Genomic DNA, 18,281 nt, shown 5'->3' with positions numbered 1-18,281 from the left:
CGTGTAATATTAAACAGGCTTCATGTGTGAATTTTTGGCCACTTTTCTTCATGTGTTAACTGTCTCACTGTCTTTCTCCAAGATGTATAAGTAAACCCATTTGACATCAAAATAAATAAGTAAACATGGACACAGAGTCAGTTAAATGCTAAACACACAGAACATCAGAGACTGAGTTACACTCTGATAAATATTCGATTTATTGTTTGGCTCAATTTCTTCCCTGCTTCCAATCTGTACTTGATGGTAGAAGTCTTAAAGTTTTGGCACCGAACAGCACTGTTTACTTGCGTATTTCCTCACCCCATGGCCGTAATCGTCCTACTACCAGAACTCTTGGTGGCAAAAGTCATGAGCCAAACATCACCTATCCTCCAAATTTAAACGTACTAAACAGTGGGCAAGAATGTATAAATGAGTCATTTTAACATATGCTTAATGCAATAAGGACCGGTACTTCCAAAACTGGATGCACTTTGCAGGAAAATGCAGTAATGAGGGAGGCACTAATGAGATTCCACTTTACATTATAGGAATATAAGTTTATTTTATAATACTCAATTCATATTGACAATATAATTAGAACAAGAAACACATGAAAATTGTGAAAAAAGATTTACATGCTCTCTCTCTCTCTCTCTCTCTCTCTCTCTCTCTCTCTCTCTCTCTCTCTCTCTCTCTCTCTGTGTGTGTGTGTGTGTGTGTGTGTGTGTGTGTGTGTGTGTGTGTGACACAATTATTTTTCTGGCTGCATTCACAAAAATAGTACAGGAATGGTTGAAAATAAGTATAATGGAACTTCGATTTTACATTCTCCAATTTTACGTTTCTTGCATTCTATACCATAAATTCATAACCCTTGTGAAAAACCCATAAGATCAATGCTAAAAATTCCCCGGTTTTACATTTCTTCCTAGTAAGGTTTGCCATGATTGGAAGTTCATACTTGGACATCGTCCTGTTTCCTTCCTATTTGAAATTTGATGTGACTGAATGAGTTAGAAGTGGCAAAAAAGGCAGATGGTTCGCATCACGGGTGGTGGGGGAGTTAAGGGAATATTTTAGGCTGTTGTGGATATGGGAGGCGTGAGAGAGGAAATGCTGACATAATCCACGATCAGTGTAGCCAACACAGCTTGCAGCGTTTAGCTCCACCGCACAATTATGATACAGCTACTGCTACATAGTAGCAGTAATGGGAAAACGAGACAGTTGGCGTGAAGTGTTCCGGAATGAGCAAATTCTTGACAAAGGGGCCCAGCCACTAGCTTTTCTTGTGCCACTTGTGACACAGTCTCATCTTTGTGCTTGTATTTCCGATATCAGTTGTCAACTTTTAAATTCAAACACAAGTCTCAAGGAATATGCTTGGTCATAATTGAGGAAATGTCGCCCATTTCCGGTTAGTGAACTCTTATTGGCTGGCAACTTGTTAAGTCACCCAACAGCCGGGCAGCCACCACGCCACACCACGCCAACACACTGGATGTGTGGAGACAGGGAATGGCCCTTCAATCATGGGAGTGCAAGTGGGGGTGAAAGCATTTTGTGAAGTGCCGAAAATATACTTTTCATGCAGATGATGTGCTATGACAGAGATGTCACATGGAAATAGAACAAGGATTTTGTGATAGCACATTTTAAGGACCTTTGTGTTCAAATCTGACACAATACAATTGCAACAAGTACACACACTGCTCCCGTACATACTTTGCACCACTCACACACTACACACTGTAGGTCATAAAGGTTGGCAGCAGTGATAGAGGGCATGAAGTGAAAATAGCACTTGAGCTTTCTTTCAAATTTATATTTTACACAGTGTACAGAAATTCAGTGAGGTAACTTCTAATAAGCCTGTAACACCAACTGGGGAAATAAACTCATTTTTTCATGTCTCTGTTTCTGTCATCAAGCCTAAAATAGCACTTTAATGGTGGTGAGCATATGAAGTGAAGTGCGGCTGGTAAGAAAAGCATTAAACAATAACAGCAATGGTGATGAAGTTTGTCATCAAGCAGATATGCTTATGGCTTGACCACTTAAGCCACTGTAATGTTTATGTTTAATTCAACATGTTCATCAATTTTTGCTATTTTCTGGGTGAGCACAAAGGATAATCTCTCAAAAATGCTTGTTTTGAACATACAATTTGTGGTTATAGCTTGTAGCAAAATAGCTCGATTACCTTGTACTCAGATACCAGTTTCAATTTTTTCACGAGTTTTTACTTGCTGTTACACATTGTGATTTTTTAAGAACTGATGAAATTCATTACCACGAGTTATTGTATAAACATTGTATTGTACGTTTAATTTCATACACTTAGAGAGATATTATGCAAAGTATTGTAGAGGATTGTGATTTTTAATCGTATATGCAATTACATCTGTTTTTGCTAGTATTTTGGGGAGTTCTAACATTTTCCCCAATTTTGCGTTTTTTAAGTCTGGACCGCATGAAAACATAAAACATGGGGTTTCCCTGTACATGTAACTGAGAGTATCTTATATAATTCAAATGTAATTACTTTTGGTATGGTAATCCTGGAAGCACTGGAAATGCATAGGTCAGTGGATGATATGGCTCAAAATCAATCATGAACCAGCAATTTATTCACAAGTACTCTGCAAAAATGACAGTGTTGCTTAATAATAACTGACTTTTAGCAATATGAGGCTGCACATATGCAAAATAATGTTGTAAAATCAGTAACTTTCATGTAACTTAACTACAAACTATTTATGCCATACAGAGTTCATTTTAAAATTTTCTTTGTTGCAGTAGTGTTACCAGCTTATGAATCATTTCACTTTTGGTGAGTCAGATCATGCAGACATCAAAGAAATGAATAAAATACTAACATGACAGAAAATCCTAAGAAGTTTCAAAAGCATCTGTCCAGACACTCAATGATGATAATGGCACTGAAACCGAGAAAAAACAGTGAAGGCCAAAATACTAAGCATCTTTCGCCAAAACTGTTACACAGAGGAAGTGTGCACTGTAGTTCCTCCTTTAAATCTTCACAAGAGTGACAGAATGACAGATATAAAAATAAATGACCAGAGGATACAAAAACAACTGAAATCATTCAACAGAAGAAAGCCAACTGTGCCTGACAGGACACCAATTCGATTCTACATAGAACATGTGAAAGGACTTACCTCTCTTCTAGCAGCAGTGTGCCATTGGTGTGAAAGGACACTGGTTCACAAAGGACCCTCCATCACACACTGTAAGATGGCTTACAAAGTATAGATGTAGATTATTGAACTCCCATTGGCATCTGAAAACTGAAAGGCTACACCCGGTTTTTGCTGGAATATTGGCAGCAGTTGTGACAGCAACTAACATTGACAAATTTCACTCGGCTTTCTTAGAGAATAATCAAACTCTCCTTGTACACAACCAAGTAACTGCACATGCTGACTGGTGTTGTGTAACATTGCCTGAACAGAGGATGGATGTTTAGACTGCATTCAGCTGTCCAGTAGACATTCGCCTAAATGGGAGACAGGTGCTGTTGGGAACACCAGGACAAGCATGGTGTTAAAAGTGTTATGACACTGCTGTCACAATGATACAGTGATAGTGAAATGAAGTATGCTATCTATAAATGAGCTTTAAATGTCAACACGTACTGCAAAGAGATCTGCCCTTGCGGCAGTAAAGGGGCGAACAGGCATCTTGTTCAGACAGTGTACATTAACTTCTTTCAGCCGACTGGACACTTTGGGGTAGGAGAGGAGAAGTCATATTTTGGGCCTTTTGAGAGACTGAATCATTCCTCCAGAGAATTATTGCACTACTTGGATAGTAGCACTGGCAGTGATAGAGGATATTTCTCATAGCTATAGACCAAGATATCTTGACACAGCCACATGCCTATTCGAGTTGTTATGAGGATATTAATGGTAGAGTGCAAGGCCTCCTCCGCACAGATGTGAGCCGTGTGTATGCCTGGAGGGTCCACATGGGCTATAGCAATTAGAATACTTGTCACGGGGCTACAGGAAAGCATGTCATTGCTGGACTCACATTCACAATATGGCATTTTGACTATATCTCCTGTGGTTCTTCTGGAGGCTGAACTGGAGGGTAGAATGACACACCACAGCTTCAGTGCCTAGGCACTGCCTGAACTCAAGAGATAGTCATTTGCATATATGGCAAAAACAAGGAGAGTAATAGCTTGAATGTGTGTGTTCACAACACAAAATTGAACTCCTGAAATTATAGCCAAGGGCCTGTGGCTATGAATTTTGCTCATAAAACTGTTTTGGGTGTAGTGTTCTAGTGCACTTGTTAACTCAACATAAAATACGTAATTGAACCACTATACCCAACTGGGATCTTCACCTTTAAGAAGATTACACCAATTATGAAGTTCACTTAAAAAGCAGTAATCAGTGCATGATCAAACCACATTAATCTCTGCTTTCTCAACCAAGCAAATGCTGAAATTATTCATCGTACATGGCCATGGTGAAGTCCATGTCAGAAATCAGTCAGTGCTTCTGCTTTGTACACACACACACACACACACACACACAAAACACACACACACACACACAAACTCACTTTATTTTGTGTGTATAAATGTGTTATTTGTAAGAACATAATTATGTAAACTTAGCGTAAGCCGCCACCTCTTTCGAACATTAGTACCACATATTGCTGTTAATTGCTATTTCAGTCAGTTATTTATGAAATCAGTGGGTGAAACCAATATTCAAATAAATGAATGACTGTCTTTATGTCATATTAATCTAGATGTTAATATTTTTATGTGAACAGGTAAAATGTTGATGGAGCATGAGACAATGAAATTGAAAGAACAGGAAGAAGGTCATAGTCGTGAACTGAAAGAATGGAAAGGTCAACTGCAACCACGAAAAAGGGTAATTAAAATTTTGTCCTGTGGCATCTCTTGTATATTATTCTTATCTTTGTTTATAGATAGCTATTTCTGCTGGTTTTTGCAGATACTGATCATTGCACAGGTATGATTTATTTTAATATGCTCTTCTTGGCTTGCAAGAAGGTACTCCATTGTTGTGATAATGGAAAAGTGGAGGAGGGCGAGGTGCCACTGAATTCCTTTTGATGCTTTCCACCTGATGCACACAACAGGCATACACACATTACACACGGAGGCAATACAGTTCTCATAACAATGCAGAGTGATGCATTTGTTAACTTTCTGTGCACAAGCCACCAAGTGTACATGCTCAAGTCTTTCTGTTTCAGAGAGGAATATGACATTCATGATCATAATATCCATAATTCTGTTTGTTGTTTACTTGCCCTCCTCCTGCTGGTTGATTGTCAGGCTACATTTTCCGATTTGTATTTTAATTTACCGTTGTGTTAGCACTGCGGTTGGCTGATCCAGCAGAAAACCTGTGAAGTTAGAAAGCAGTTGCCATTAATTTTCTTGTTTGTGGTAGATAAGTTCCACAGGCAGCACAAACCACTGAAGTGACATAATTATCAAAAATTGCTCAGAAATAAGTATAAATAAGTTGGAACAAAATAAAAAACCTTGTTTCATATTTCTGACAAGTAAAGCTGTCATCAACTAGATAGCTGGTTTGAACACTTCAGTGCTTTACTAAGCATGGTCCTATTGGCAGTGACTTCTAAATTGACTTAGCTAGGTAGTTATAGGAGATGTACAGTTTAACATGGACTTGATCTCTGAATCAAGGTACAACTTGGTCATTTTCTTATTAACTAGCACTATCAGAGGTGAAGGAAATTGTGACAGAGAAAGTGACTAACCAGGGATCGACCCCCGAGACCTTCAGATCCCTAGTCTGGCACTTTACTACTGAGCCACCAAGTCATGTTTATGACATGTATACAGTGAATACTTTTCACAGAAGACACGTGTTTATAAAGGGGGAGGGGAGTAGGAGTACTTGTAATTTAGTTTTGTGGGTGGTATCATTTTCACTACTCTTAACAAATTTTAATTATGCCATCTGCTAGCAATCACACAGCTATTTTGTTACTGTTAGGTGAAAAACTGAAGCAAATGCAACAACCATAATGTCTGTACAGTCCTTATAAATGAAGTTACAGCTCTGAAGCGCATTGCATAGTAATTAGAAAATGTAAGTGTTGTGATTGGAGATGGAGTATTGTTAGTAAAATACATTCATAACCTAGAAGTTACATTTAAGTACAGCCCACGACTTGTTGCCTATTAATAACATAAACTGACTAGCAATTACCCGCTTGTTCTACAACTCAACTGCTGTGTGTGTTGGAAACCAAATTATATTTGGCCATTGTTTGACGTGATGCAAACAAAATGCCAGCTCTCCTATTTTACTACATCAATAATATGTACAATCTGATCCATCAGCTAATGCAGACACTGATTTCTCCTTTACAGTACTAAATGTTATCTGCAGAGTGTATTTTAATACTTAGAATCATGCTGTAATGCTTTTAGATTGGGTACTAACATGAGCAATGAACCACTTCTTCCCAACACAGTATTTTCTGAAAGTGTTGTTTTTTTTTTTTTTTTTTTTTAATATGTTCAAAAATTGTAGGTGCTCTTAGAAACTCTCTAACATTGGGGAAGAAAAAATGGTGCATAACACTAAGAAACAAAATTGCATCAAAGATGTACTTTGTCACACATAGCACAAATAAAATTTCATTAAAACAACTATGAAAATTAGTAGTTTTGGTGAAATAACATGAAATCGGCAGTTTTTATAAGATTGTGAAATTTTTAATATTGCCATATAAAAATTTTATAAATCTGAGGACAGCAGTTTACTAGTGTGTGTAGCTGATAGTTACTGAATGTTAAAAATGTCTTTTGACTTCTAATCTTCTCAAGGCTAATGTTTGTGTATAATCTTAAACTGTCAACTAATTTCCCATATAACAAACTTCAGTATGACGACAAAAATAGCAACGAAATTATCAAAAAAAAAAGCATGGAAAACTACAAACTTTGACAAAAAAAAACCGTTGAATTTGACAAAATAAACAACACGAAATGCTGCAAAATAACCTACACCGAATATCACACACGAGTGACTAATATGTGGCACTAGGTACACATATTCTATTCAACGCATGTCCAAAAAATTTGCTGGTTTCATTTTTCATTTTGTTTAACTGACCTTGTCCCAACCACTAATGATTTGTGTGCAGTATAAAACCCTAACCTCCTATTTCTGAGTGCAGTACATCATAGGTACCCCTGGGTGCCGAAATTGAGATTAAGCATTGTTACTATATTGGTGTTAATATTTGTAACCATACTTTATGTAACTGATGGTTTGGTGACGCTGACATTTGTTAATTCCTTCATTCTTTAGTATTGAGAGTACTGCATTTTTGTTGAAGTTGGAGAGTGTTTCATGTGTCTCATATGATCATACACTCATATACACTAACGCTTGGTGTGAGTCCAAGCAGCGAGTTCACGTAACAGAACAACTCACCTGAAGATGATTACTGACTTGGGTGTTGACGTATTGTCAAGAATGGAAATAAGAATGTTGCTGAACACCCAAAGCACCCCATTAATCAGTGACAATGAGAAAACCTGAGTGATCACTACCTCGCATTGTCAGCTAAAGAAAAAAATATCCGCTGATATCATCAAATTATAACTAAAAACTTGCAGTTGCTGCAAGATGCTCATGTAGTTAATGAAACATAGGAATTTCACTACAACGTGGAAACTAAATGCCATCTAATGCACTGGAAAGTGGCAGCTTTGTCACTGTGGTTGGCAGACACTGAACCATAACATTGCTTCGAACTGTGGAAGACACACATACAACAGTCTATTGACAGAGGAGTCGAAAATGTTGGAGATAAATGTTTAATTTTATGAGTTTTGTAATAAAACACATTATTCACACAGGATCATTATGTAAATGATGATCTTTGTATTCTGTGTTATTTGCTTGTACAATATAACAGTACACTTAACAGAAAGTTATATTCTGAACAAAAAATATTGTTACATAACTGTAGATTCGGCTTTTTTAATGTTGAGAAACCTAACATTTTTCCTTCGGTCATTTATTCACATTTTCACTCATCTTTCCGTATTTGTAAGATCTACAGGAGCTTATTGACATAGAGTATGTTTCCATCCTAAGAAGACAATATTTTATAGACAGACTTAACTATAGTGACAATTTCATATTACTCAGTATGTTAACTTTTAAATGGTTCAGTGAACTGCTAGACAACCTGTCGCAATGTTTCTCCAGTTGGACTTCAGAATCTAGGTTAATTCGTAATGAGATAAAATATAGTCAGTAAACAAGCAACAAAAGAGAGAAAAATGTACCAAAAACAGAATCAATACAAATTTCAAAGAATTGTTTTCCTTATTAAAGGGAAGTCTTCTTACGTCTTATCAGCAAGTGTATTATTCCTGTTGTCACATTGAAATAACATATCCGAATGGCAACTGAGTCCTAAGTCTGGAGATAGATATTGCCCTTCCTTTAATGTTTCTTGTATAAATTGTTAATAATTGACCAAAGCATGCCCTGGTGATCAGTTGCTGAAAGCATGTTTACATGTATATTTATTCTAAGTTTTCCTTATTCACATAAACTAAAATTCATAAATATTATTAAGCTCTGTATTCTGTCTTATATATATTGACTGCCTTGTTGACCTGTACTAGAGGGATCTCTTGCTAGACAACTATTGTACTAGTACTAATTTTTTAATGTATCAGTTGCTCTGTCTAAATACAAAATAACTTATGTAAAATGATTGTAGAGTGTTAGTAAGTAGTAAATGTAGATATGTTCTATAGTTTACAACATCCTGTCCAGACATAAACTTGCATGAACTTTCTTTCTTCTCAGTGGTGAGATTACCAACTGAAGTTTTGTGTTTGTACTTGCATGTTATAGAAACTGGAGCAAGAATTTGCTAATGCGATGGCCGAGCATGAGCTGAAGTACGGTGCAACCAGCAACACAACCACCCTCTTATCACCTATTTCCTTACCAACCTTTGACCAAAAAGATCCTGTGTCTGCACCATCATCCCCTTTTTTGCTTCCACGTTTGTTCCCAATGCTTAGTAGATCATCATCAGCATCTCTACGATCTTTAAGTGCTAGCACCCCACAGCTTCACAAAATATAGTTCAGTAACATATCTCAAATTATACCCAAATTACACTTTTTATCATGTAATGTGTTTTAATGCTTCTCATATGTAGGTGTAATTCCCTTCTTGTTTGTCTTCTATCCTTTGCTTTTTAAACTGCCTTGTATGTGCATGTTGTTCGTGTGTGTGTGGGGGGGGGGGGGGGGGGGGAGGGGGGGGTTGCTATCTGCTTTATTGTGCTTAAAATTCAATTTTCACCCCATTGTATTCTGCAATTTGGAATTTTTTTTCATAATTTGTGATTGTTCATTTGACATAGTGATGTCAAATAATTATTCATCAGCTTTCACTTCCTCTGTATATATGTCATAGTCAAGAACATGTAATTAGTCTGCTACTGTACACAGGAAGACCTGTTGAAATATGCTTTCTGCATTATTTTTGCTGTTGGCATAGTCAGCTTCCATAGAACATGTAATATTGTAGGTGCCATATTTGTGATGAAAAATATATTTTTAGAACATTTTAAGTCCTTGTTATGGCTAAGACATTTTTTGTGCCAGTTACTTTCTTCCTATTAACCTGTTTATCTTTCAATAATTTGTCTCACATTTATTTTGCTTTATTGAGTGATAAAATAAAGACATGTAAGAAGTTTTATCAATGTTACTTCTGGATTTTTACAGCTGTCTAGCACCATAGCTGGTGCTGAAGTGTAAGCTCTGTTGGTACATTTTTAAATTTCATCACTTACCTCATTCAGACTTGCCAAACATTATTGCATTGCTGCCAAAGATTTTAACTATTTGATACTGTAAATATTCTGGAGCAAGTTAGTATCATCTAGCTTATTTGGTCATAGTTTGTGTTAGTCTGCATTTAATTATTTGTTTCTAATTTGAACTATGAACAAAGTTTATTTTGGGGAAACAAATGTTAAAGATTTCTGATGATTCAATTATCCAATACTGTTCTCTTCTTAAGTTTTTCACGAGCTCTCCAGTGGCATAATGGAATCGCTATGAAATTTTTTTATTAGGCATTTACAAAACATTTTGTAAAATTTGTGTAACACTGATCAGAACACACCTTGATGATTAAAAGGTAAGAGATGGCTATTCATTAGGAAACCTTGTGCTCGCTCTGATTTCTGTGTGTTATCCAACACAGCTTTGGGGTGTTCAGCATCTCTTTGCAATGGAGAAAAAGAATCAGACATTTAGCTGATCACACTGATTCACTTGGTAATTAACTAATCAGAATAATTATATTTGTTATTCCTTAACACCTGTGTAAAATTGTTGTATTGCAACTAATGTGGTCATAGGAAGATTCACTGCCTAACCATATGTATTCTTGGAGCCTTTCTTGTCATTATTTTGAGCATTTTAATCAATTAATGGTGTGTAAACATTCACATAAATGGCTGAAGGGTGTATTTTCTTTAATCTGTTGGTGTTGGTTGAATTAACCTCGTCTTCCATTTATTCTCATTATACATCCCTGTTCATTTTCCCTTATCTACCTGCTGTCCACTCTCCTGAAAAAGAGATTAAATGGAGAAAATTGTTCTTACCAGGTACGTGGAAGAATACTGGAAAGAAACTAACAGGTATTAAAGTTTTGCCAATATGAGGTCTGTTAAGAAAAGAAATAATGTTCCTCTTGTTACTAAGGATTTATTTGTCACAGACAGAGAATCAGTGTACAACTTTTTTTCAACCTTGAAATGTGTCTTCATGAACTGATGTGTAGCCTTATGGTGTTAGCCTTCAAAGTATGGCCAATTTCAATTCACACATCTTCAGTGGTTCCTTCTGCATACTGCTTTTAGTGAAGCATCAAAGAGCTCCACATTTGACCCTTCCAGCATTACACAAGACATTATCAGACTGTTTGTCCTCTGCCACTGCATTGGTCAGTTTTGATGAAACTTGTCACTGTGGATGGCTGAAAAACAGTTACATAATGTAATGACTGACAAATTCCTTAGTATTGCCAGCATCTCATATTATTATTATTATTATTTTTTTTTTTTTTTTTCAATGTGGATAATATTGTGTGGTGCTTAGTATGACCACTCCCATCACAGGAAATGAGTAGTGTTGAAGTTAATAACAGTAGGTGACAAGTTTTGACCGGCTGACGCTGCAGTCAGTGGAGCATAACTGGCTAGTATGGTTGGCAGAATGTTACTATCCGAGTTATGACCTTTCAGAATAACTCAATGATCAACAAAAGTCATCTCAGGACCTTATCAGAATGTCTGATGTTCAAGAGTGAAAGATAACACTTTCTCATTTGTACAATACTATTAATTATAGTCCACAGTTCGCCTACAGGGTGTACACGACCTGGGACAACCGGGAGATCCGGGAAAAACCTGGGAATTTTTGTCATCCAGGAGAAAACCGGGAAAAACCCAGGAATTTTTTTGAATTCCGGGAATTTTTCATTGTTTTAGTTTTCAGTTAAATTTTTGTGATTTTGACTGGTAAGAACCAATACTCTAACAAAGGATATTACTGTATCCCGCAAATGCAGAATAATGCTGCAGCAACAAAACATGAACGACAGAAAAAAAAAAAACAAAAAAGAAATACGCCATATACAACAATAAAATACAGTGCTCATACAAGTGTCTGCCAAAAGCAAAGTGTGTCAAAGGCTTTAGGAAGACTACAATGCTTCCTAACAACAAATTGCCTCTGATGAGCCTGATGTGACAGCTGTTTATATTAGATTCATTTGAGCAGTTGCGGGCAGGTTCATGCGCATGCGCAGTTGGGTCGTGTATGACTACTACCTTCTCCCACTTCTGGCTGCAGAGGTGTGGCTGGGCGCTACTATCTAGTATTGCTGCCGTTCGGAAATATCATAGATCCGGGGCTGATGCACAGAGCAGTCTGAATTGAGGTGGGTAGTCTCCACGTGACCCGTGTTTACGTTTAGTGATTTTGCTGTTTCCTCTTCATTTTTATTGCTCTCTCATTAAATGAAAACAAAATGGATTTCTGTGATCGGGAGCTATCAAATGAATTAAAATACGTTCGCATAATTACGGAAGGCTAAGATATGTTATTAGTTTCAGGATTTAATTCCACCTTTCTGACAGTCAAGCATTAATCGCCTTGCAGAACAATGAAGTTATTTTTGTCGGTTTGCTAAAGAGATTAGGCTTTTATTAATCTTTTGCTCTGAGGCAGTCAATTTATTTGAAACGAAGTGTTTAATTTCACACTGTTGGTTTGTTTCAACTGTGCATTTCAAGTGTACGATTTTCATCTTCTAGCTCGTGTGGCATTATGCCATAATAAAGAACAAAACATGAGATAATACCGTACTGGTACTCCAGAAAATGTGCATCCGACTCTGGTTATACGAATGTGCACTTCAAGCCGAGTTATGCATTTTAGTATGGTTCACGAAATTCCGATGCTCTTGAAGTATCCTCTGATGTCTTGTTTCTTTTACGACATAATGCAAGATCTTTTAATGTTCTACACGTACGAACATGCGCAGGCTTTCTGCGTCATCATAGCTGCGTAAGCGCAGTGATGCCTGTTACCTGGTGCTCTCCGGCAACTGCTGAAACGAACCTATTTCTAACAGGTCACGGGAAAACATTGCTAATGATGGTTTGAAAAGCGATACTTTCAAAGTAAATTTCCTTTTACGCAAGATGAACTGTGTGCAAGAATGTACGATGAATTTATTAAATCACAGAGCATTTGATTCATTTAAAAATCAACTCTTTGAGAACGAGCATCTAGAAGAATTTCGAGCTCAGAAGATCAGACATTTACGTTGTTATTAAAAATTTTACTGGCACATTTGTGTGATGTATATTAAAGTGTAACACGCGCAAAAAAGATCAACATTATATGTGAAAGCTTTGTTTTTCTTGTAGCAACACTATGTATATTAATTTAAATCATTAACTTTTTGTATTTGTGTGTTTTTGTGTGTTCGCACTTCTTAAGAATGATCTTGCTATTGGCTGACTGCGTCATGTGTACTATGCTGTCATCAGCTGGCAAGATCACATGACATGAGCTATGATTGGCTTACAAATTGCGTCACAATCTCGATTTCTATGCTTCATAAAGTAACATGCATTGTTTAGTGGATTTCGAATTTATACCTCTGTAACACGAAAATAAGCAGCGTACATGCTGCTGCACATTAAAGATCTTTCAAAGACGTGTTTTTCCCCCCCTGAGTTTAGTTTTCTAAAGTGCTCGGAAATTCTACGTTGGTGTATAAAACCATAAACATTCAAAGGATTGATAAGTTTTACAATGCCGAGGAAAAGTATACTGTCACTTATCACAGAAAAACAATATTTTCACCCGGGAGAAAGTGTATTTTCAATCAGGAAATCAGGGAATTTTATTTCCTTGTCCATGTATACACCCTGGCCTAATATAGGAGATGCAGAGAATAACACCAAAGTTCAAATGTGAGCTAAGTAATTATTGTTTAACATCTGAAATGATTCTGATGATTTATTTAAGTGAGAGTTTTGCAGAATAATATTAAATAGAGATATACTGACGAGAAAAATATCACAATACCAAAGAGGAGTTGTGCGACAAAATGAAAGTTGGTTGGCATGTTTTTACAACTAAAGATGATGTCTGTTCAGATTTCATGCTGGTCACACAAGAGTGACACTAGTAGTGCCACTATAAGGATGTAAATCAGGTTTGCTTTAAATACACTCTGTAATGGTCATGAGTATTAGTTACCTATGAGATTGAATGTAGTGAATTAGTGTTAGTCAAGAGCGCCTTTAAAGTGACAAAGATGCCATTATCAACACGGCTCCGAGTTTGAATGTGGTCATGTAATAGAGCGATGAGAAGCTGAATGTTCCTTCTGTGATATTGCAGAAAAAACTTGGTGGGAATGGAGCCACTGTACATGATTGCTGGCAGTGGTGGTCACGAGAATGTATGGTCGCAAGATGACTGGACTTTAGAAGGTCACATGGCACTATCGAGAGGGAAGACCATTGCAATTGGTGTATGGCTCTATCACATCATAATGCATCTGCAGCAGCAATTCAAGCAGCAGTTGGCTCCAATGTGACATAACAAGCTGTTACAAATCTGTTACTTCAAAGACAGCTCTGAGACAGAATCCTTGTAATGTGCATTTCACTGACGCCAAATCACTGCCGTTTGCAACTTCAGTGCTCATTGGAGGGCAGGGTGGAGGTCTGTTGTGTGTTCTGATGAAAGCTGATTATGTCTCGGTGCCAATGGTGAGCATATGTTGGCAAGGAGGAAGCCATTTGAGAGCCTACAACCTACTTGTCTGCATGCTAGGCACACTGGACCTACAGCTGTGGTTATGGTCTGGGGTGCAATTTTGTATAGCAGCAGGAGTACTCTTGTTATCCCATGTACCCTGACTGCAAAACTATACGCCAGTCTGGTGATGCAGCCTGTTGTGCTGCCATTCATGAACAGCATTCCATGGGGTGTTTTCCGTCAGGTTAACATTCGCCCACATACCACCGTTTTAACTCAACATGCTCTACAGTGTGTCGACATGTTGTCTTGGCCTGCTGAGTCACCAGATCTGTCTCCAATTGAGCAGATATGGAACATCAGCAGATGACAACTCCAGTGTCATCCACAAGCAGCATCAACCATAAGTGTCCTGACAGACAAAGTGCAAAAGGCATAGAACTCCACCCCCACAAAATGGCATCTGGCACCTGTGCAACACAAAACATGCACGTTTGGGTGCTTGCATCAACATTCTGGAAGTTACACAGGCTATTAATGGGTCAGCATTTCATCTTTGCAATGGCTTATGTAGTGCTTACATTAACCTTGGTTTTGTGATGTTAATCACTTAAATATGTTACCTAGACAAATATATTCCCAAAATTTCATTACTCTACATTAATTTTTTGGTGTTTCCATTTGTTTCGCCAGTGTGTATATGAAACTATTGATAATGTGTACACCATTTTAGGGGTTTCCAATTCACTCAATATTTATTGAGATACAAGTTATGCTTTGTTTGAGACTATACAGGCTTTATAAATGGGACAGATACCCTCAATCCTATTTATTCTGAAAATATTAGCCATGTTCACAGTGTGTGTTGATTGCTTTCAGCGACTGGAGGAACAATTTGCACAGCAGCTTGAAGAACAGTGCCAGCTGTATGGACCTGCCATTTCTCTGCCAAATGATCTTCCAGATCTTTCAAATATTGGTTCAACACGAAGCAGTCTTTCATCTGTTTCAGAAGGCTGATATGTAAATTGAATTGCAGTGAAAGTGAAGACAAGTTTCCGTGTCCGTGTATGTATACTTTGTAAATTAGTGGAACTAATAACTTTCTAAATGGGTAAGCAATAGTCCATGCTAATCTTCATGTTGATACAGAAAAAGGCGTTCACCTTTCCTCAGAAGTCTTATTTCTAGCACAAACTTACCACAGGGAGACAGCAAAATGAAAGAGTTTACTGCATGGTGTCTTGTGTACAAAAATGTGAAGCCAATTCAAACCACTTACTTTGTACATTGTGTGTGTGTGTGTGTGTGTGTGTGTGTGTGTGTGTGTGTTTGTTTCCACACTTGTTTGCGTGAACACTGGTATATGTGAATGCATTTACAAGAAATCTATGTAGAAATTGTATTGATTACACAGCCTAACAGATGAAAAGACGTGTTTAATTTCATTCTGTTAGCTTTGAAATCAAATTGTTAACCTCATTGTGGACACTGAAAGTGCATTGCAACTGAAGAGTTCTTAATTAGTGTAGGCATTAATATGTGAATAGCAAAGAGCTGGTTTTTCTCAGCACAGATGTGATTGCACTTAAATCATGAAGTACTTTTATACACTTCATTGACAGTCCTCAAAAAACCAGTTGTGTAGTTTATAAAGTGAACAGCTTTTTTATTATTAAAAGAAGATATACTGAAATGCTGTTGTACAGGTATTTATATTGTGTGCTAATACATGTGTAATGTATTCCTGATTGAAACTGTTGTATATGTTTTTTGTTACAAAGATCTATATTTACTTCATTGTTATAACTTGTATCTCACTTGTCTAATGTGTGTATATGAATATTGAAGAGACTGTTGCAAAGTGAAATTGTAAATATAGATTATTGCATGCATATGCATTATTTGTAAATAAAAGAAAAGACAAGGAAATATTTTATAGTTTTAAATTAATTTTTAAGGAAGTGGAGTTGGTTTGAACTGAAAGGAAATGTGTTAATACAGCTGGAGAAGTATTCCTTAAGACATTGCTCAGAACTGGAATAGTTAAATTGGAATGCTTAATAGTTCTGTATCTTATTATTATTGAGATGAACTATTTTTGCACTGTACGTTAAAAACTAATATGTAAGTACAAGGTCAGTATTGTTAGTGTGCAATTTGATTCTGTTGACTGAAAGCTACAGTGGAATGTATGAAACGGTTTGGCATTGTAAGTAATCACAGTTTTTTTCCATTCATTTCAAGAAAGCAGGAACTTGGATATATCGTAATGTAGTCTCCCTTCCCATCTTTTCCCTCAAGTAACATCACTATTCTGTTGATAACAAGTAACTTCAGAATTTTGTTTATGAAGAAAGTTTATTCAACATGTTGTATTGCAAATGAGATACATCCAGTTTTAGTTATAATTTTTTGGCATTAAAAAGCTTTAATGGCATATTTTGTGTTGAAAAGGAATATTTTACTCTCACCTCTGCGCAATAAGCTAGGTGTACAAATTATGCCAATAACAAATTATTTGTTATTGTGTTACAAGCAGAGAACACATTGTGTAACACAGTACATAAATAAAATATTCTACAGGAATGTTTTTTATTCTCTTAAACCTATTGAAAAATTTTCCCTGACAATATCTTGACATATTCAGGAACTATTTTGCTGAAAATAAATTACTTCCTTTCTTGGGGATAAATTAAAAATTTCTTTTCCCTACTTTATTTGTAGATAAATTGCAAGATATTACTCAACATTTTTGTGACTGTAACCAGGCACAGGGTTTAATGCACTGATTTGTATTCAGGAGGAATAAGGTGTCTATGGTCAAGGATCACAAGCTGCTAGTTTTCCTTGTTGCAGAGCATTAGGGGCTACAACCAGAACAGCAGTGCCGAACATATCGAACAATGGTCCACATTTTACATTGGGTGAATTCCATTCCTTTGTCAGAGGGTCTGACGACTGCTCCTTTTATCCTGTATCAAACTATAAAGTGGAAGGTCTGGCCTAAAATTTCAGGGCTCAAATTAACAAAATTGTGATGAGGAAGCCCTGACATGCTTTCTCACTTCTTACGGAGCAGCTCCTGCACACACCTATTGCCCAACCAAGATGCACATTTACCCCACCCATCTTTATCTACTACACCTGGAAAGCCCACAGTTCTCACAACCTCTCTCATACTAATGTACAGGTACATTATAGTTTCAGTCATAACAATGGCAGTTTAATTTAGGCTTGTTCTGCGCACCTACATCACACATTCTCCAACAGCCAAGGAGCGTTTGGAAGGTGAGCGCTCTGCTACGATTAAATGTGAGTTATACTTAGTGAATTTTTATTCTTATTGTAGTGAGTTATCATTCCTGATGATAGTGGTAAGTGACAAATTTAATAGAAGTGGAAAACATAATTTGCAGAATACACTCTTTCTTAAAGCGAAAAGCAAGCGTATGGACCTATCTCTACTGTCACTTGGAACCGATGACAATGCAAAGCCTGTCCATGTCTCAACCTGCACAGACCACTATAGTTCATGAATCAGGCTTTAGTCTGTGCTTGCGTATACAGTCATACATTGGAGTTGAAAGTTGGGGGCCATCAAGTATCAGAGTAACTGCCGGACAAGAGCACCTCCTGCTGTGACCACTAAACAATATTATATACTCGACAGTACCTCTTCAGAGCCCAAGTAACCATCCAAGACTACCATTTTTGTCAGTTATACCTCCCACTTGGCCCAGGTGCAAACTAACTACCACCTGCCAGATTTACATGTGTTACGTGCTAACATTCCTTTGCATCTGATCTCTCCCCCTCCCCCAGTGAGGCATGGATATGTGACCTCTGCCTGCCCCAATAAGCCTACCAGGCCGTAACCACAAACAGTGGACAATGGGGG

General features: G+C 37.1%; 1 protein-coding gene across 2 annotated transcripts in view; it reads left to right on the top strand.

The window, feature by feature from the left end:
• LOC124606678 (serine/threonine-protein kinase 10) overlaps positions 1 to 16,969 on the top strand; it is a 164,967-nt gene extending 147,998 nt beyond the window's left edge. Inside the window, exons 23-24 of one of the 2 annotated variants that reach the window (XM_047138704.1) lie at positions 4,801 to 4,904; positions 15,260 to 16,969. In XM_047138704.1, the coding sequence (XP_046994660.1) occupies positions 4,801 to 4,904; positions 15,260 to 15,400 (245 nt within the window). In that variant the 3' untranslated portion in view covers positions 15,401 to 16,969. Of the gene's footprint in view, positions 1 to 4,800; positions 4,905 to 8,921; positions 9,311 to 15,259 lie in introns of those variants that run through there. The other variant, XM_047138695.1, reaches the window with a different exon arrangement.
• Positions 16,970 to 18,281: the final 1,312 nt, after the last annotated feature.

This window comes from Schistocerca americana, chromosome 1 (genome assembly GCF_021461395.2).
Source record: "Schistocerca americana isolate TAMUIC-IGC-003095 chromosome 1, iqSchAmer2.1, whole genome shotgun sequence".
NCBI lineage: Eukaryota > Metazoa > Arthropoda > Insecta > Orthoptera > Acrididae > Schistocerca > Schistocerca americana.
This window is presented reverse-complemented; position numbering and strand designations above follow the sequence as displayed.